The sequence below is a fragment of the Eretmochelys imbricata genome, chromosome 6 (genome assembly GCF_965152235.1).
Source record: "Eretmochelys imbricata isolate rEreImb1 chromosome 6, rEreImb1.hap1, whole genome shotgun sequence".
NCBI classification, from domain to species: Eukaryota; Metazoa; Chordata; order Testudines; family Cheloniidae; genus Eretmochelys; species Eretmochelys imbricata.
In genome coordinates this window covers 65,587,600-65,608,015 of record NC_135577.1, presented here as the reverse complement: position 1 = coordinate 65,608,015, position 20,416 = coordinate 65,587,600, and the positions used below count along the sequence as shown (strand labels likewise).

At 46.4% G+C, this 20,416-nt stretch overlaps 1 protein-coding gene across 7 annotated transcripts in view; it reads left to right on the top strand.

The window, feature by feature from the left end:
- The window catches only part of SLC8A3 (solute carrier family 8 member A3), a 144,868-nt gene that overhangs the window by 110,049 nt on the left and 14,403 nt on the right, over positions 1-20,416 (top strand). For 3 of the 7 annotated variants that reach the window (XM_077820249.1, XM_077820247.1, XM_077820246.1), the window contains exon 3: positions 3,735-3,752. The exons of 3 other annotated variants lie outside the window; for them this stretch is intronic. In XM_077820249.1, coding sequence (XP_077676375.1) covers positions 3,735-3,752 — 18 coding nt within the window. Of the gene's footprint in view, positions 1-3,734; positions 3,753-4,862; positions 4,872-20,416 lie in introns of all 7 variants that reach the window. One more of the 7 variants, XM_077820248.1, reaches the window with a different exon arrangement.

The following is a 20,416-nucleotide window of genomic DNA, read 5'->3' as shown; positions in this document are numbered from 1 at the left end:
CCGGGATCTTGAGGCAGTCCCGAGTAGATAACTGCAAATGTCCAGTGGCCAGCCTTCCATCTCCAGGGGAACCTGAGAGGTGTCCAAGCGTTCTAGTGTCCAGGTTGCTCATGTGTCTGAGCTGAGATTTCTTCCTCTTTTTATACCCACTTTGTTAGTATTGCATAGCTTGCTCATTAAAAGAAACTGCTGATTAGAAGTTAAGTAAAGTGTGGAGATATCCAGCCTGTAGTTTCTATCAGTCAACCAGCTGTATAGCAATAGTTAACTGTTGGCAGACTTTCCATCTTGCAAAACTGCATGCTTTGGAAAAACAACTCAAGTCAGGAGGGCACAGGGTCATGTTTACTCCTCAAGGTCACTCACTTCCCCCTCCCCTCCTGGTCTGTTAGTTGTGCTAAGGTCAGAAAGGCCCCCGTTCAGCTGCTTTCAGCAATAAGCATAACAATTGGTTTTCCAGCTGCTGGCAGTGGTTTCATCATATTACTGGGCTCTGGACTACCAAAAATCTGCTCCTACGCTGTGTTTCCCCACAATTCTGCAGCCATGAAATCTGTCACAGCATCCACTCTTGTTATGGAATGAGAATCCAGAATCTAACCATTAGTTTTAAGAAAATTTGAAGTCATTGGAACTGCATCTGTTTATACCAGTTGAGGTTCAAGCTCTATATTTCTAATTCTTAAGGTTTCAGAGAAAACTTCCAAACATGAACCAGCTTTAAGCAACATAATCATGCCCACCTGAGACTGCAAACATCCTGAAACACTAGCTCTAAAATATGTGTCTCCTCTTAATCTCAATTGGATGTTAGCTCTGAAACATAACAATAACAAAGTACATGTGGATATTGACATCCAGTTCTTATGCATGCCCCACCATCCCAAACAACCTCCCAGCATGCCAGAGATGCAAATTGTGCCCTACACAATTTCCCAAACCTTTGACACCTTTTGCAATCTGTGATTACTATCTGCAGACATGCAGTCGTGTTGCAGCCATGTCAGCCCCAGGATACTAGAGAGACAAGGTGGGTGAGGTAATATTTTTTGTCAGACCAGTTTCTAAACAATCTGTTCCATCTTGCATTTAGCTGTGATGTGCCGAGTACATCTCCCAGACCTGAAGGAAGAGCCCTGTGTGGCTCAAAATTTTCAAGTTTGTCTCCGTTGGTCCAATTAAAAATATTACCTCACCCACCTTATCTCTTGAATATCTGCAGATACATATTGTTAATACCAAAAAATCTGTGGCACACGAAAAATTTCAAAGTAGTGTAAAATAAGTTGAATTTAATATTAAACCAATAACACCAAAATTATTGTACCAATTTTATTATTAATGTTCATATTTAATTCAGTTAAAATCTCCGTTTCTGAACGTTCCTGAAGCTACTGCACCATTTCTATTCCACCTCCTCGAAATGTCACAACAACTAGGAGGTCTTGCAATAGAAGTTAGGTCCAGTTTGCCAGAGGATACATGGGGCTTTGCCAGAGCTGTATATAGGCCCCAGGACGGGAACAGACAGGGGAGTTGCATTTTAGGAGTGAGTTGGAATGGGAGAGCTATAGGATAAAGACCTCAAACTTCATATCTACACCATACCCGACTTTAGCTAGTGGTATCAGTTTTTCTCTTTCCTGAGTGAATTCTCAAAAGTATTTCATCATTCAAATAATTACTTTGGGGGCCCACCTTCTCCTTTTAGGATCTCGTGAGAATAGACTCTGAAAACCCATAGGAGGCTTTAAATGTAGAGGTCTGAGTCTACTCAGACTCCTTTCATTGCTGATCTTCTGAGACATCAGCTGTGCCGCTGACATTCCATGGGCATTCCTTTGAAATCAGTGCAGTGTTAGGACATACTTCAGACAGTGCACCACACAGCAGGCGCCTGGTACATTTAGGAGAACGGCAGATGCATTCTTCCCTACTTGTGTTCTGCTGAAATGGCCCTGCTATTTTCAGTAGAAGCACATCAGAGAACACAAACACACGTAGACACAGAAGGACAATGAGCTACTGCCAGACCCCAGGCGGACTGTGTGATCATGTATAGCACCACTGATGTTTTCATGTTCGCACCAAATCCTATGACTGATGTTTCCTTCTCAGACACTTCACTGAAACTTGAATCAAAAAAATGTTTCTGGGAGTATTGTCTGGTAGATGTAGTGAGGGGATTGAGAATCAAGACTCATGGTTCTTTTTCCCAGCTTTGAAAAATCAACCCACAGTTTAGGTGGGTAAGTTCAAATGTTCACTGTAACCCCTTTCTTTGCCTCCATTTCAGCATCTGCAAAATGGAGGTGCCAATACTGATTAGTTGTCTGTACAGTGTTGTGAGATTCTTGGACTGAAAGAGCTATAGTAATAGGTAATGAGAGCATTATCATTATTTAACCAAATCTTCACATTATCACAACCCGATCTTGAGATGCCCGTTGCACAGTTTCCTGTTTGAGGGATGGGTGAAGGGCAAAAGTCAGTTATGGAACTAGGGCTCGGTTCCTATACAAAGGAGGTTTGCTATTTTCAGCCAATATAAAGCATTTTATCTAGATCTTGGTAAGATTAGTTTGGAGCTGGTTTGCTTGAGTATTGGCCACAGTTTTCTAGGGATAAAACCTAGAAAGGGTCCAGCTGAATCTTTCTTTGTGACACCTATGGAGATGAAGGAGATAGGGGAGGTGAAGAGGGTGTCAGGGAATCACAGTCGATGACAACAGGAGTACCATACTGAGCATTTTTAGAACTGGGAAGTTATGTTGTTCCTTACAAGGCTGTTCTCTCCTTTCTTATCGCCTCCTCCTACACTCTAGTACGTCAGCCTGTACTAATCTTGCAGGACCAAATAACTGCATTTGCAATGCCTGGTTGCAATGCAGTAGCATCCTTGTGTGGTGGGGGAGACTGTGTGGCACATGTCAGTGCAATAGCATCACGCATAGGTGCAACTGGAAGCCAAGAGACCTGTGAAGACTCAACATGATGGCTCACGGTGACATCTACAGCCCATCTGGGACTCTAAATCTCCGTGAGCTAAGCTTGTGGGGCACAGGATGCTCCTGTGAAAATCAGGACTTCCCTGTGAATTACTGGGGATGATGCCGAGCAGCGTTAACTCCATCTCCGTTGGTCCTAGGGTCAGTGCCCATTTTATAAACACTCTTTGCCCTGGCCATGTTCTTCTCAGTGAACCCCGTCACTGCTGCTACTGCCTGCACTCACATCTGATATTCAAGAGAAGATCTGACAGTGCATCAGTGTACCAAGGCCTTCCTGTTTTTGGCAAGCCCTCTCCACTTCTACAGAGTGTGCCTCAAGCAGGGACACTTCCAACTCATTTTGGGACAGTTTGGCTCATCTCAGACCCTGATATCAGGCATGACAATCCCCACACGCTTTTCCTGTCCCTTACCCACGATCCCATCCCATCCCAAGTTCCATCCTTCTGTCTTCGCTCACAGGGGAGGGGGAATACTTCTGAACACAGAGCCCCTGGGGACGCACCTGTTCTCTCAAGCCTCACTCTCATCCTGCTGCTACTGGGCATGCTCACAAATCTGCACCAAGCATGCGGCTACAGAGCGTTCACACGCTGCACTAAGCCACCTTCATCACTCATTTAAAACTTGTCATCTGCAAATAGCCTTTGCGTCATCTCCAAATGGGAAATTAACTCTCTTCCTGTTTTCTTCTTTCCTTCTTTTGTTTTTCGTTTCATACAGCGCTGCTACTCACTCAAGGTAAGACTGCTTTCACTCCTTTGCTCTATTGGTGTGGCTTTGATTTCATTCTCTTCTTCAGTCAGAGACTTTTGTGCTCATGCTCATTGTGTCACAATTACTAGTGAGGCTGTGTACCCAAGGAGCGGATATATTAAGCATGCACTAATTATTGACACATGAGGTCAAAACTCAAATCCAAGTTTTTTTGCCACAAATCTAGGGGAAATGACCTTTCCAATAACATACAGCTGAACCTACAGCTCCTGATAGTTTAGGACATTGGACACCTCACCTCCCAGTCCCAGTCACACACCTTCCTTTCTGCATCTATAGTGTTTACTTACAATAAAACAGAGTGGGCCTAAGTGTGGCATTACCCCCAGAATTCGTCGTGGAAGGCAGCCCAAAAAAACCTCCTGGAAGTTTGGGTATAAGTGCCTCCTAGAGAACAATTGATGTGCCACCAAGAAGAGAGTGCAGTGTAGACCTCCCCAACACCCAGAGGGGGAAAGATCTGGACAGAATGCCCTGCCTTGCTAAGCTGACATTGTAGTATGGGTTATTCCTTCTGTATTTTTGTTATCCCTCCAATTCCAGGTTTGATCATGGTTGAGTTTGCACTAAAGAAACATTTGGCACAAGAAGCAGGCACTCGAAGGTGCAGAGAATGGCTTGTGGTTTTGTTTTTTAAATATAGTTGGACAAAAAAAACTTCTGAAAATTATAAGAGTCCTGAACTGGACTACAACTATCAGGAAGTGTCACTGCTTGGAACTGACAGATGCTTAACTGCTGTGACAGAAGCAGCTCTACAGAACACCTGGAAGTGCAGGGGGCAGGAGTCCTGGGGGGGCAGTCAGGAAGGAGATGGGGGGTTGGATGGGGCGACGGGGGGCAGTTAGGGGCGGGGGATCTGGGGGCGGTCAGGGGCCTGAGAGCAGGGGGCGTGGATGGGGCATGGGTCCCCGGAGGGCCATCAGGGAACAGGGGGGGTTGGATGGGGCAGGAGTCCCAGGGGGGCCGTCAGGGGGCAAGAAGCAGGGGGGATGCTAGGGGGCGGGGGCCAGGCCACACCTAGCTGTTTTGGGTGGCACAGCATCCCCTAACCAGCCCTCCATACAATTTCAGAAACCCGATGTGGCCCTCAGGCCAAAAAGTTTGCCCGCCCCTATTCTAGGAAGAGTTTAAGGTGAACCATTCATACATGTTCATAATGCCCAAGTTATGGTGGGGGATGAGGTGAACAAGGCTTTCTTCCGGCAAATCACAGAAGTTACTAGATCGCAGGCCTGGGAGACTTCAATCACCCTGATATCTGCTGAGAGAGCAATACAGCAGTGCACAGACAATCCAGGAAGTTTTTGGAAAGTGTAGGGGAAAATTTCCTGGTGCAAGTGCTGGAGGAACCAACTAGGGACAGAGCTCTTCTTGACCTGCTGCTCACAAACCGGGAAGAATTAGTAGGGAAGCTAAAGTGGATGGGAAGCTGGGAGGCAGTGACCATGAGATGGTCGAGTTCAGGATCCTGACACAAGGAAGAAAGGAGAGCAGCAGAATACGGACCCTGGACTTCAGAAAAACAGACTTTGACTTCCTCAGGGAACTGATGGGCAGGATTCCCTGGAAGAATAACATGAGGGGGAAAGGAGTCCAGGAGAGCTGGCTGTATTTTAAAGAATCCTTATTGAGGTTACAGGGACAAACTTGGCTTAACAGTGAAATCCTTGCTGATCTTAAACACAAAAAAGAAGCTTACAAGAAGTGGAAGATTGGACAAATGACCAGGGAAGAGTATAAAAATATCGCTCGGGCATGCAGGAGTGAAATCAGGAAGGCCAAATCACACCTGGAGTTGCAGCTAGCAAGAGATGTTAAGAGTAACAAGAAGGGTTTCTTCAGGTATGTTAGCAACAAGAAGAAAGTCAAGGAAAGTGTGGGCCCCTTACTGAATGAGGAAGGCAACCCCCTAGTGACAGAGGATGTGGAAAAAGCTAATGTACTCAATGCTTTTTTTGCCTCTGTCTTCACGAACAAGGTCAGCTCCCAGACTACTGCATTGGGCAGCACAGCATGGGGAGGAGGTGACCAGCCCTCTGTGGAGAAAGAAGTGGTTCGGGACTATTTAGAGAAGCTGGACGAACACAAGTTCATGGGGCCGGATGCGCTGCATCCAAGAGTGCTAAAGGAGTTGGCGGATGTGATTGCAAAGCCATTGGCCATTATCTTTGAAAACTCATTGGACGACTGGAAAAAGGCTAATGTAGTGCCCATCTTTAAAAAAGGGAAGGAGGAGGATCCTGGGAACTACAGGCCAGTCAGCCTCATCTCAGTCCCTGGAAAAATCATGGAGCAGGTCCTCAAGGAATCAATTCTGAAGCACTTAGAGGAGAGGAAAGTGATCAGGAACAGTCAGCATGGATTCACCAAGGGCAAGTCATGCCTGACTAATCTAATTGCCTTCTATGATGAGATAACTGGCTCTGTGGATGAGGGGAAAGCGGTGGACGTGTTGTTCCTTGACTTTAGCAAAGCTTTTGACACTGTCTCCCACAGTATTCTTGCCAGCAAGTTAAAGAAGTATGGGTTGGATGAATGGACTATTAGGTGGATAGAAAGTTGGCTAGATTGTCGGGCTCAACGGGTAGTGATCAATGGCTCCATGTCTAGTTGGCAGCCGGTATCAAGTGGAGTGCCCCAAGGGTTGGTCCTTGGGCCGGTTTTGTTCAATATCTTCATAAATGATCTGGAGGATGGTGTGGATTGCACCCTCAGCAAGTTTGCAGATGACACTAAACTGGGAAGAGAGGTAGATACGCTGGAGGGTAGGGATAGGATACAGAGGGACCTAGACAAGTTAGTGGATTGGGGCAAAAGAAATCTGATGAGGTTCAACAAGGACAAGTGCAGAAGCCTGCACTTAGGACGGAAGAATCCCATGCACCGCTACAGACTAGGGACCGAATGGCTCGGCAGCAGTTGTGCAGAAAAGGACCTAAGGGTTACAGTGGACAAGAAGCTGGATATGAGTCAGCGGTGTGCCCTTGTTGTCAAGAAGGCCAGTGGCATTTTGGGATGTATATGTAGGGGCATTGCCAGCAGATCGAGGGACGTGATCGTTCCCCTCTATTTAACATTGGTGAGGCCTCATCTGGAGTACTGTGTCCAGTTTTGGGCCCCACGCTACAAGAAGGATGTGAATAAATTGGAGAGAGTCCAGCGGAGGGCAACAAAAATTATTAGGGGACTGGAACACATGACTTATGAGGAGAGGCTGAGGGAATTGGGATTGTTTAGTCTGCGGAAGAGAAGAATGAGGGGGGATTTGATAGCTGCTTTCAACTACCTGAAAGGGGGTTCCAAAGAGGATGGATCTAGACTGTTCTCAGTGATAGCTGATGACAGAACAAGGAGTAATGGTCTCAAGTTGCAGCGGGGGAGGTTTAGGTTGGATATTAGGAAAAACTTTTTCACTAGGAGGGTGGTGAAACACTGGAATGCGTTACCTAGGGAGGTGGTGGAATCTTAAGGTCAGGCTTGACAAAGCCCTGGCTGGGATGATTTAGTTGGGGATTGGTCCTACTTTGAGCAGGGTGTTGGACTAGATGACCTCTTGAGGTCCCTTCTAACCCTGATATTCTATGATTCAGATCAAAGACCGTATCCAAGACTTCATTGCAAATCAAGAGGAAAATATCTAATACTCTTAGGCAGTTGTCCAGAGAGTATGTCCAGAATCCCAAACGGGGCTAATTAGGAGATAACTAATGACAGCAAAGGTCACAGAATCCCCGAAGTTCAGTTCAGGATGCTTATGAAAAACTTCTCTGACCCACTTGGGCTGGGAATCCTTTAAGAGGCCTTTTTCTCCTATGAATTTTGTCAGTTCTTCAACTTCAGCAGGATGGGAAATGAGTCAAGTGCAACCTTTCTCACAGCAATTTTGTTGCTTTAATTCACTAGCCACTTAATTTGATCAGAACCTCTGGAACCTAATCATTTGTATTAATATAATTTCCACTCTGTGATCAAATTCGATTGCCTTTGGCAGGTATTACTGAATAATATGTCACCAGCTATGGAAAGTTGCTGTTCAGTTAATAAAAAACGGCCAAATTTCTGACCTGGAGGAAGTGGAAGGGTCCTGAGGGTAGCGTACCCTGTTCCCCCTCCGTCACACTGGCTAGAGTCCACCCGCCTTTCGCCAGGCTGTCTACAATGCTATGTTTATCTAATGTCAAGTCAGTTGTGTGCAGCACATGAATTCTGTGCAGAACTGGGCTGGTGTCACTTGTACCTTGTACGTGTTTAAAACTACAAATACCAAGATAGAAAATATCCAGAACAATATCAATAATATCCACACCCCCACATAGCAGAAACACACATTAGAGCACCACCAATCGTGGCTAATAAGGAGAAATGGAGGTGACATTTTCACTTAGTCCATGTCATTTTAGGTTTAGAAAAAGCAAGCATTCAGGATTGTTTGTAAAAATTACATTGAAAACTACATTGAAGCTTGTCATCTACCCCGCTCCCAGCTTCTCATGTTACCTTTTCTGACCAAGCTCCTCATCTCCCTGCAGCTGCCCCACTGACCTGTCTTTGAGCCTGCAGGTATGTCTACACTGCAAATAAACACCCATGGCTGGCCTTTGTCAGCTGGCTCAGGCTCAGGAGACTTGGGCTGTGGGGCTGTAAAATTGCAATGTAGACATTCAGGCTCTGGGACTGCATGAGAGGGGAAGGACCCAGAGCCCAGGCTCCAGCCCAAGCCCGAATGTCTACACCACAATTTTACCACCCCGCAAGCCCAAGTCAGCTGACATGGGTCAGCCATGGGTGCTTAATTGCAGTATAAACATACCTGAGTGACCTAATGGCTCTGTCACTTGGCCCCCTTTTGGTCTCCCCCTAGATGTCTCACATTTCTCCTGGTGATTCTGGTTTCCCTTGTGTGTGTATTTCATGTCTTCCGCCCACCATTGTTTGCTCTCCAGAAACCCGGCAGCTTTTAGGGCCAGGGCACCTGCTGCTCTGTCTCTTCACTCCTCCAGCACAGAGCACTGATGTTAGGCTTCTGCCTACTGCTTGCCCCTTAGCTGGCTTGTGAGGAGGAAAGCTCAAGTGGTTAGATATTCACTTCTGTCTGCATACACAGTAGAACTCTGGATACGTATCAGTGACACAGATGGCCCAAACCGAGACTCTCCGGTCCAAGCAGCCCCTGATTTTGGAGAAGTTCCTTTCTTTGCAGCTAGCTTCTATGTGATTGCATCATGGGGGTGTGCTGAAATCACACAACGACGAGCTGCCTAGCAAGATTACCAATAATTTTCGTTTGCAAATCTCATGAGAGCAACTTTTGGGGGCATTATTGGCACTGCTGCTCCCAACCCTGAAAGTAAAGAAACACATGGAAAATGGAAAATATTTTTTTTAAAATGAGTTAAACTCAATGGGTTTGGATGAGCTTTGGGCATATGTTCAAGTCAGTGCTTATTTGAGCCAGACTGGTTCTGCAATCCATATTTGTGGCTCAATGAACTTTGAAAAGAACTGTTTTAGGATGCACATGATGGCTGCTAGATTAAAGTACTGTATCTGATTCTGACTGCATGAAATGAATGTGTTGGGTTGGCCTAGAACCACAGTGTAAATCTTTAGAGAGAAGGTTTTATCAAACCTCAGACCAACACAGATGTTTCTGTAAAATTTAAAAAAATGCCATTGCTCATATTTTTTTGTTTTCATTTAAACATTCCCTGCAGTGTTTGCAATGGAAATGGTACAGCACAGTTAGTGTGAGAGATTTTGAAACTGAAACTGAGTATAAACAAATGTGAATCTGACAAATATATTTTTATTGTACAACATAAGAGAAATGCACAAGGCAAACAGCGTAAATAATGAAAAGTAAGTGAGATGTTTAAAATAATCTCAGGTGTCAGTACACTTTTAACATGTTGATTTTTAAATATACGATAAATATTTCAGTGACATTGTTCATCCAAAGACCTCAAGTGTAAATTGAACCACAAAAACCTTCTGTGAGGTGGATGAACATTAGCTCCATCCATAGGTGGAGAAACAGAGGCCAGTGTGACTTCCACAAGGTCATCCAGCAAGTTAACAGCAGTGACAGAAATAGGACCTGGAACCCTTTGCTTTAACCACAAAGCCATGTTTTCTCTACTTAAAGTAGCTATTTTTGCAACACACCTATTTTCATCACTTTGGGGAATTCATAATTCTTATTGGTCTTATTCTTATTGTTGTTAATATTGGGAAATGATTACTCTGCATAATATTAATATGGAGAAATGGTGATGGTATTTGATAAATTTACTAGTATTCCTGTAGGAATGTCTGCCTGTCCTCTTTTTGTCAGTGAATATGGTAATTTTTGCCTCTGCCAAAAGTAGGGCTAGGTGAGCCAGTTCAGAGCGAGGGAAAAACCTGGACTTTTAACCTAAATCTCAAATTGAATCCAAACCTTTTCTGACATTCAAAAAAGTTAGGATAGCTTGTTTGCTTCATTAGCTTGCATTTTTGCAATTATCTCTGTCCTTTCTGGTGCTGGCTGGGTTCAGAAAGAGACATGTCAAATTGCCATGAACATGATTGATTGTGTGGTATTTGCAGCATGACCAAAAGCAGGAATTACTGGAAATCTTACCAGACCCTGTACTTGTAAGATTTTCAGGCTGAAGAGGTTCAGATAATTGATTAAAGGCTCGGGGAAACATCCAAATGTTTGGGTGCTTATTAGAACTGAGTATCCTAACCTCTAGTCACCCATTACTAAGCAAATGTCTCAAAGCACATTTTTGCTATTCATGAATGAAGTCTTATGCTGCTAATCCTAGTGTGAAGTAGATAAGTATTCATATCCCCATTTTACAGAACAAGCGATTGAGGCACAAAGTGGACAGTTGATTTGCCCAAGGTCCCATTGTGAGTTTGTGACAGAGCCAAGAATGGAATAGTCTGCTGATGCCCCATCCGGTGCTTCAGCAACACAAAATCCTTCCACTCGTAAGGGTGCTGATTCTCCTAGCCCATATTTAATAAGCTGGTACATGTAATGCCAGATGCATCACATCTCAAAACAACTTTCAATGGCTATCTAAATTCACACTCCCCCTGTTGTTAGAAAGGCACATAGAATATTCAGTGCTCAGAATGTGTGTGTGTGTATGTGTTCAGCTACAGACATATCAATATGCCAACCTCAGAAATGAGATTATCTCTTAGCCAACAGTCTTCCCCAAGTCCAACTGATTGATAGACGGTTCTCAGGGGAGATGAGCTCATTCGTGCCCAAGATTTATTTTACTTAGCTGGGATTTTATTATTATGCAGCTGCAAGAAAAAGCCCATTTTAAGTATCATTTCAGTTTCTTCCTAACACTGCATTCCCCAAAAAGAGTGAACTTCATCTGCAGAAAAACGCATTCCAGACATGGGCGTTGGGTAGCTCATAGGATGGTTAATGAGTTCTGTGAGAGCCTCTAGTTTGCTGGCTGGAATCCGCTCTAGTTCAGAGAATGACTAGAAGTTGTGGCCAGTTGATGGCTGTTTGCTGAAGTTGGTGTATTTTCTAATAGACAGATGTCCATGTTACAAGTGGCTTAAATGGCCACCTTGTCTCTATCTCAGCAGAAAAGCCAAGGATTGAATGGGCCATGGAGACTGAACTGTCCTTTCCCCTCCTCCGACTCTCCTGTCCTTCTCCCTTGTCACAGATGCAGACATTTATCATCTGTTCCCCTCCATGTACCCCAGTGATGCCATTCATCCCATTACCGGATGTCCCTGGGACCCAGTCTCATCCTATCTCCTACTCTTCTCCTTAACCTTTCACTCTCCTTTGACTCTCTCCCCCTCACAATATCCAAGTGCTGTAGTCTCTCCCTTCTGAAAAAAGACGCCCTTTCCCCCACTTGCCTCTCCAACTACCACCTCTTCTCCGTTTCATCTCTAATTTAATTGAACATGCTGTTTACAATCACTGTCTAGAGTTCTGCTCCTACAGTTCCATCCTAGACCCTCTCCACTCTGGCTTCAGTCCCATGCACTCCTCTGAAATGGCTCTCAGCAAAGTTTCTTCCTGGCCAAAGCTCAGAACCAGGACTCTATCCTGACTGACCTGTCTGCCATTTGCAACACCATCGACCATGCTCTTCTTGAAATCTTGACCTCCCAGGACTTCCATGACTCTGTCATCTCTTAGTTCTCTTTCTCCCTCTAATCATTCCTTCAGCATGTCCTTCGGAGGATCCTCCTCATCTCCCCTCCAGCTTTCTACGGGGGTTCCACAGGGCTTTGTCCTTGGTCCCTTTCTCTTCTCTCTCTTCCCCTTATCTTTGGATGATCTCATCTGCAAACACAAATTCAGCTTCCATCTCTAAGCAGACAGCTCACAGATTTACCTCTATACTGCAGACCTGTGTCCTTCTGTGCAAACTAAAAGCTCAGCCTGTCCCACTGACATCTTGTGGATGTCTAGCCATCAGCTCAAGCTCAACATGGTCAAAACAGAGTTCCAGCCCCTCTCCACTACCTCCTTTCTTGATCAATGTGGATAACACCACCATCCTGCCTGTCCCTCAGGCCCGTTACCTGGGTGTCACCTTCAAGTCTGACCTCTCTCTAAGTCCTCACATCCAGGCAGTATCTAAATCTTGCTAATTCTTTCTGCAGCACATCTCCAAGATGCAGCCTTTTCCTGTCCATCCACACAGCTAAAATGCTCATCCAGGCTCTCATCATCTCACATCTCAATCACGGCAACATCCTTGTCTTTGGCTTTGACAAAGACAATATTGCCCCACTCATACCCATTGAGAATGCTTCTGCAAAGATCGTTTTCCTATCCCATCGCTTTGCCCATATTGCTCCTCTTTTGCATCCCTCCACTGGGTTCCCCTTCTCTTCCCCCATCAAACATAAACTACTTGTTGTTACTTTCCAGGCCCTTCATGACCAATCCCCACTTGACCTATCATCTCTGGTTCACTATCAAAAGGTCCACTCCTGCCTCCAGTCGGCCCATCATACCAGCCTCCGGCACCCACTTGTTAAATTTGCTTTGTGCTTTCTCCGATGCTGCCCTCCGTGCTTGGGAGGAGCTCCCCATACACATCTGCAAAGCTACCTCATTATCCACCTTCAGAACCCTCCATAATACTCTCCTTGTAAGTCTTCGAGCCTGTCTCTTTTTCTGTGTTTAAACAGCATAGAGCCCAGTGAAGCCCTCACTTCAGGCTGTGGCCTCTAGCACTTCTGTAATACAAAGACATAAGCCCTGCTGTGCCCTGGACAGGGGCCAGCGGAGCCACAGCCCAGCAGCTAATCTGTGAAGTTAGGTGGAGGATTGTGTCCCCTCACCCTCCAGCACAGCTACACTAACCAGTGCTCCTGGGCCATAGGAAGGGCCCGTGCCCAGGACACAGGAGGGTGGGGGCAGAATTTGGCTCTTAGAATAAAAACAGCAAAAGGAAAAGCCTCTTGGCAGTTCTGTTACAGAGCTACACTTGCTAGAAGGAAGTGAGTGCCGCTGGGACATGAGATGGAGGAGACTCCCTTGCATGCGCAGGCTGATGCTGACCCAGCCAGGTTTTCTCAGGTTTTTCTTATAGGTGACAAGCATTTTAGAGAGCAGGTTGGGGGAAGGGCAGTTCTGAGTCTCCTGCTGGCATCTCCTGCAGTGTCACTTTATTCCTTGACAAGCTGGTGCACAGCCAAGTGGGATACTCGTGTTTCACACTGGCAACAGATACACGGAAAGCCTTAGAGTGCTGTCCTGCAGGACTGAGATTACTACGGCTCTGTTTGGTATCACCTCTTTGTCTTTGCACGATAGCTGCTCTGCCTCCCTGCCCCTCACTCAACGTGAACCGCACTCCTATTACCTCAGTGTGTCCCCCAACTCCCTTGAGTCAAGCGCCTCACCCTCCCTGCCCAGGATGGATTGGCCATGCACCCCATCTCTCTCTCTGAGCCATTGTCCCTGCTTCCTTATCCCTAGTTTGAGTTCCCACCTCCTTCCTACCCAGGGACGATGTTGAGAAGCAGGGGCAGCTGGGTCACATTGTGAGGGTAGGTCAGTCAGGTGAAGGTGTTCCCAGCCCAAAAGAGACAAAGTGCCTTGGGAACTGCTATTTCTAAGACTCCTAATTTGCATATGTTTCACAGCAGTTCTTCCCCAGTTAGCATCCCCAACCCCTAAAATCCCTGTGAATTAGACGACTCCCAGGTGATGCCCAGCTGATTAGGAAGGGGTAAATGTCATGAATGTAGCCCAGCTTCATCCAGCCTCTTTCCCCTGCGGGTGTCTCCACACATGTTTTTATTCTAAATGAGTGTTATTGGGACATCAGCTTGGTAGGCACCTGAGGATCAATGAGTCCTGTCCCCACCCTATTGCAGGCAACCCCGTTTTCACAGATGTCTCTGTCCTTCCCAGTTCTGGCTGGTACTAGAAGTGCCAAGAAGGGATGTGTTCCCAGTATTTCCAGCCTCAAATGCTGCAATCTCACACTAAGCATGCTTGACACTGCTATAGTGCCGTCCATGGATCGATCTCAAAGCACTTCCCAAACATCAGTGACTTAACCCACATGATACCCATGTCAGTAGACAAGTGCTATTTCTGTGGTGCGGGTGGGGAAACTGAGGGCTGGAGCATTAAAGTGACAGAGCAAGTCAGTGGCGGAGCCAGGAAGAGGAGGCCTCAGAGACCTGACTCCCTGCAACACGGTCCCGCCGTCCTCCACAGAGAGAGCCTGACATTTCCAGACTGGTTTAGCAGACTGAATAACTCCGCATAAGGCTTTGAGGTGTTTAGTGAAACATTTAGTGAAAGCATTTTGTCCCATGGTAAGGCCATGTGGGCAGATTGTGACCCTGAATCAGGAGACAGTCTATCTGTAAGTCTGCATTGCCATTCACGTGAGCTATCAGCACTAATACTGACTGCCTGGGAATTGTCCACCTTCCCCACCTGTTAGATCTTGTCTTTTAGACACTGAGCTCTTTGGGGCAAGGATTGTCGCATGTTTGTACAGCACCTAGCAAAATGGGGCCTAACCTGATTGAGACTTGTATGTGCTCCCACAATCTGCATGTTAAATAACAGGAATAATGTTTGCATTCGCTTATGTTCAGACTAGAAGGCGTTAGGAGAAAGCCTTTCCTCCAGCTTTACCCATTTCTGAGAGACAGAGGAGGGAACCCAGGAAGAACTGCCAGGCTCCTTTTCTTGCCTGGTGTCTCCCGACCTTATCAAGCTAATTGGAGTTGACAGCCAGGAGTCCAGGGTGCAATCCACATTGAAAGCTGCGTGTTGAGGCTGATAAAAACAGAAATCAGGACTGGTTAATAATTAAGCTGCTGTTTGGCAACGTTCACCTTGACAGACTTGATCTGCCAAATTAAAAATGGTCTTTAAAAAAAACTATCGTAGCCCTTGTTGTTTTTCTGCTGGGGAGGAGAGGGGAGAGTTTTATGCGCTCAGATACACTCAGATGTAGAGAGGCACACGAAGGTAGGAGCATCTGATCATATCCCTCCTCCTGAAGGCCTCCCAAATTTATCCAATGAGCTCTTGGACACTGCAGCTGGACATACACCTCCTGCAGGGAATACTCCTCTGGGTTCAAGGACCTGTATTTTAGGTCAACCCAGACTTAAATTTAACTTTGGTATTTCCTGCCAATGTAGCATGTACTGCTTAGAACAAAGGACAGGGAGCCAGGACAATTGGGATCTATGCCCAGCTCTACTGTTTATTTGCTCTTTGGCCTTGAGATATTCTCCTCCCTGCTCTGTGCTTCAGTTTCCACATCTGTAATGTAGGATAATAATAGTTCTCTGCCTCATAGTGAAGATACTGGTTGGGAGGCTTCACCAGAGAATCACTAAGATGGGAGAGACAGAGGGCTTGTCTTCACTACTGGGGTAAGTCGACCTTCGTTACACTACTCCAGCTACGTGAATAACATAGCTGGAGTTGACGTAGCTTAGGTCGACTTACCCCGGTGTCTTCTCTGTGCTGAGTCGACAGGAGACGCTCTTCAGTTGACTTCCCTTACTCTTCTGGGAGAGCTGGAGTACCAGGGTCAACCGGAGAGTGCTCTGCCATCAATTTAGCGGATCTTCGCTAGACCTGCTAAATCGACCCATGCTGCATTGATTGCAGCAGCGTCTGTCTCCCCGTAGAGGAGACAAGCCCTGAGAAGGTGACGTGTTGGTTAAGTCCTATATGTGTATATTAAGCACAACAGGCGAGATGACCTCTTATCCATGGAGAAATGGCATATTCATACTGCTGGATCTTGTCACGGCATTTGATACTCCTAGTCTGTGCCAGTGACTTAGCCTGGGTGGACAGGTATCTCTGAGATGACACCAATCTTTCCTCTCAAAATGAACACCCGAGAATCAGGATAAGCAACTACTCTCTGCCTTCATCTGTAGAGTCCCAAAAGTTTCAGTCCTCTCCTCCATCCGATTTTGCATGAAGGGTGCATGAAGCTGCAGGAAGAGAACATGCAATCGCACAGTCTCAGGTGACAGCTTTATGCAGATGATGCCTAGCTCTACATTTCTTTAATATTCAACACTATCAGCACCCTCTCCCAGATACCATGGAGTCATTGACCCATGGATGAAGAATGGTTGGCTGAAACTCAGCGTGGAGAAGATGGAGGTTATGGTGATGGCTAGCAGGAAGCACAGGAGAAGTGTCTTGCACTCATCAAGAAAGATCAGGCCTTTTTGGCCTCTTCTCTGCTTCTAGGTGTCTAAGTGGTTGCAACTCATAACAATGCCCTCTTCCATCTACAAGTGGCCCATGCCACACCGTCCCCTGAGAACGCAACACCCAGTGCTCCACTGTGTGCATTGGCTCTTGTGGAACACAGAATCAAAATCAAGGTTTTTAATCCTGATTTCCAAAGCCCTCCAGGGGACTGGCCCAGGTTACCTGAGAATCTGGCTCTCTCCACGTGACCATGACTGCCATTAACAATTGTATTACAGCGGAACAATACAACTATGAGCCACAAGGGTGATACACATGAGTGTAGGAGACAGAATGTTCTTCCCAGCTGCCCATCAATTATGGATCTCACAGCAGAACGACCATGGGCCTCATCACCCACAGAACAAATCACAAAACTCACTTAATTTACTTAGATTTTCCACAATAAATAAAACAAACAAATAGGAGGGAGAATGAAAAAGCAAAGCAATAATTTGTTTTAAAAAATCTGAGACTTGAAGGTGGCTCAGCTACTGTGATGATGAGCATGCTATAACTCTTGGATTTAGTGCCTAGAGATGTTGGTTTTTCTGTCTTGCTACCAGACACTGAATTGGTCGTGTAAGTGGCACCCACAGGTGTCACTTACAGACATATGGTGAGTATGACACCGTTCAGTTGATACATGTGGCTCATACTGTCAACATTGTAGATATAAAGTGTCCAGACATAAGATTGCCTCTTAAATTAGCATGGAGAACTGGTGGAGATACAGAGGCTGAGTTAAGATTGTTTGGGGTACTCCAGCTCTGCACTTCAGTACTTTGAGGATTTTTTGAAGTTTAAACTTAACTTAGAATTTCACTGACTTTCTAATGTTTGGTGGTTTTTTAAAAATACATATTTGAAGCTTTCTTTTTCCCTTCACTTATTGAGACATATCTACAGACCTGGCCCCATCTTAATGAATCATCTAGGAATTTCCTTTGATGCTTTCATTTCCAAACATTTTCTGCTAAGTGTTCTGTGACATGAGCCTCTTAATTACCTAAAAACAAAATGTGCAATAGGAACCCCCAGGCATGTAGCAAAGGGCCAAAAGGGAGGACGTTGTCCTCTGGTGCTGCTACCCTGACCTAACTGTACTCCTGTCTCTGCCACTCTGTGGCCTCTGGTATCCTCTCCCCTCTCATGTCCTGTGCCCATTATCTCCCAGCTCCTTGTCTCTGAGCTCCACTGTGCCTCGTTACTACTGGTTTTTTGCCAGTTGCTGCTGCCTCTGTTGCTCTGTTCAGTTTACCAACTTATTCCAATCTGCTGAAAAGAGGATTGCCAACTGTAGAGCTTGAGAGGTCTGCTGCGACACTTTGAAGTACATTATTGATTTCAAAAGATGGATGTATTTGTGTCTGCTTTTACAATGGATTAATGTTGTATCAACCGCCTTAGGATTCCTTGTGTATTTCGTAAACTCTGCAGGCCTTGTAGGGTTTATAACATTTGCAGTCAATCTGGCAGGGTTTGTGAGTCCAGGCAAGGTTTACAAAAAGAGTCCAGGCAGAGTTTATAATCCCTGTATGACTTCTTGTGAGGAATAGGAGATCTGCTGGAATCTGTACAGGATTCATAAAACCTCAGTGTCTGTGACATTACCTGGGAAGTTTATAAACTGTACAGGAATCCCTGAGTAACTCCTGCCTCTGTGCTTGGCCAGAGCAAGACTTCTCTGTGTTGTATCTTCCCACTTCTTAGAGCCCTCCCACTCAGGTTCAGAAAGTCAGCAGTCTGAAATTTGTGTTGTCAAAGTGGCCACTTGCAAGGACTCTGAGTGGCATCCTGACACCCCTTGTTGATGAGATGAGGCTTGTCAGTGGGGATGACGCTGGCGTCAGCCAGACCGTTTTGTCAATCTCCAAATCTACTTGTTTGAAGGCGGTTGGTTGGTTGGTTGTTTTATGAAATTCCTTGAAACTTGTCAAATAATAACAGTGGGACATGTCCATTAATCAGAGCAGCCTCCAAAGTCTGGAGAAGGCTCTCGGCTCCAGCCTGCAGATCAGAAGGATGCAACTCATCAGCAGCAGGAGACGTAGGAGCATTCCCTCCAGCAATCCCAACAGCATCAGGAGACTCCTGGTTGACTAGCACTAGTAGTCTTCTCCGCAGCCCCAGCACCAGAGGGAGAATCCTACTACTGGCTGTCATCAGGAGAAGCAACAGTACCCATTTCAGCAGCCCCATGAGCAGAAGGTGATGGATGCTGCTGACCTAACTGTGGGGAGCAGCAGTAGTATCCACCTGGCTGGCCCCAGCAACACCAGCACTGGTACGTGCTGGCCAGAAGCAGCAGTGTCCAGCTCATGAGCAGCTCAGGGACTCAGAGCAGGCACAACTTCTGTGCTAGCATTCAGATAGTCATTTCTGGCCTCTTACCCTGGATGCCAGTTCTGGGTGGCCTGTTCTGACTGTTCAATCACTTGCTGCTGGTACATCTCCAGCTGCCTAAACATCTGTCCCTCCTGCTTTGCTGTTCCTGCAGCATGTCTTGGTCCCTCTGCTGGATTTACCCGCCCTTCTGCAAATTCCTGCTCTCTCCTATACAGGGCACATACCCACTCACCAAGAGCAGTTTTTCCTCAGCAAAGCACATCATGGGCTTGTGCCATCCTAAGTTCAAACGCTGAAGTAGCGGCAAGGAACCCACCATCACCACCTTGCTGCTGCAGCTAGTTCTCCAACTCTGCCCTAGTCACTGGCCCCGCTGCTTGCTGGCTCTCCGTTTCAGCCTGTCAATGGCAGTGGGCTTGATGGGCCTCCTGTCAGCAGCCATTCAGTGTCATACTGTCAGGTGACCACATTGCTGCAGGATCTTATAAATAAGCCTGTGGAATTGGTAGAGGTGGTTTCCCATGGGACCTGATCCTGAGGGCCAAGCCACACTGCAGACAGCTCCTGAAGATAGAACGTGTGCTAAGTATCCACAGGCAAGGGACTGTGTTCCTGCACAAGCAGCTGGTACAGGTGTTCCCATACCTCGACGACTGGCTCATAAAGGGCCACTCCAGGTCTCAAGTGGAGACACAAGTCGACTTCATAAGAGCGACGTTCAACGAACTGGGCCTTCTTCTGAATGAGGGGAAATCAATGCTGTCCCCGGTTCAGAGGATAGAATTTGTAGGGGCAGTACTGGATTCAACACAAGCCAGGGCATACCTCCCAGAAGCAAGGTTTCAGCCCCTGGGTGACATCGTATGAGGTCTCAGGCAGTTTCCCACTACCACAGCAAGGAAACTTCTAGGACACATGGCAGCCTGTACCTACGTGGTGCAACATGCCAGATTCAAGCTTCGGCGTCTTCAGTCTTGACTAGCGTTGGTGTATCGGCCAGCCCGTGACAATTTGGACAGGGTCATGACCCTGCCCCGCCAGGTTCTCAACTCCCTCCTGTGGTGGCTCGACCCACAGGTAGTATGTGCAGGGATCACCTTCTGCAGCCCTCAGCCGTCTCTCTCCCTAGTGACGGAGGTGTCATCACTGGGTTGGGGAGCACTTCTGGGGAACCTCAGGACTCAAGGCCTCTGGTTTCATACAGAGCTCGCTCTCCACATCAGTGTCAGAGAGCTGAGAGCCGTGCGCCTGCCATGCCAGACTTTCCGTACCCACTTATCAGGGAAATGTGTATCGGTAATGACAACACCATGGCAATGTTCTATATTAACAAACCGGGGGTGCACGCTCCTCTCCCCTGTGCCAGGAAGCCCTCATGCTGTGGGACTTCTGTGTAGAACATTTGATACATCCGCAAGCATTGTACCTCCTTGGAGTCCAGAACGAGTGGACTATCTCAGCTGGTCTTTTCACAGCCACGAGTGGTCCCTTTGCCCAGACATTGCGATCTCAGTCTTCCATCAGT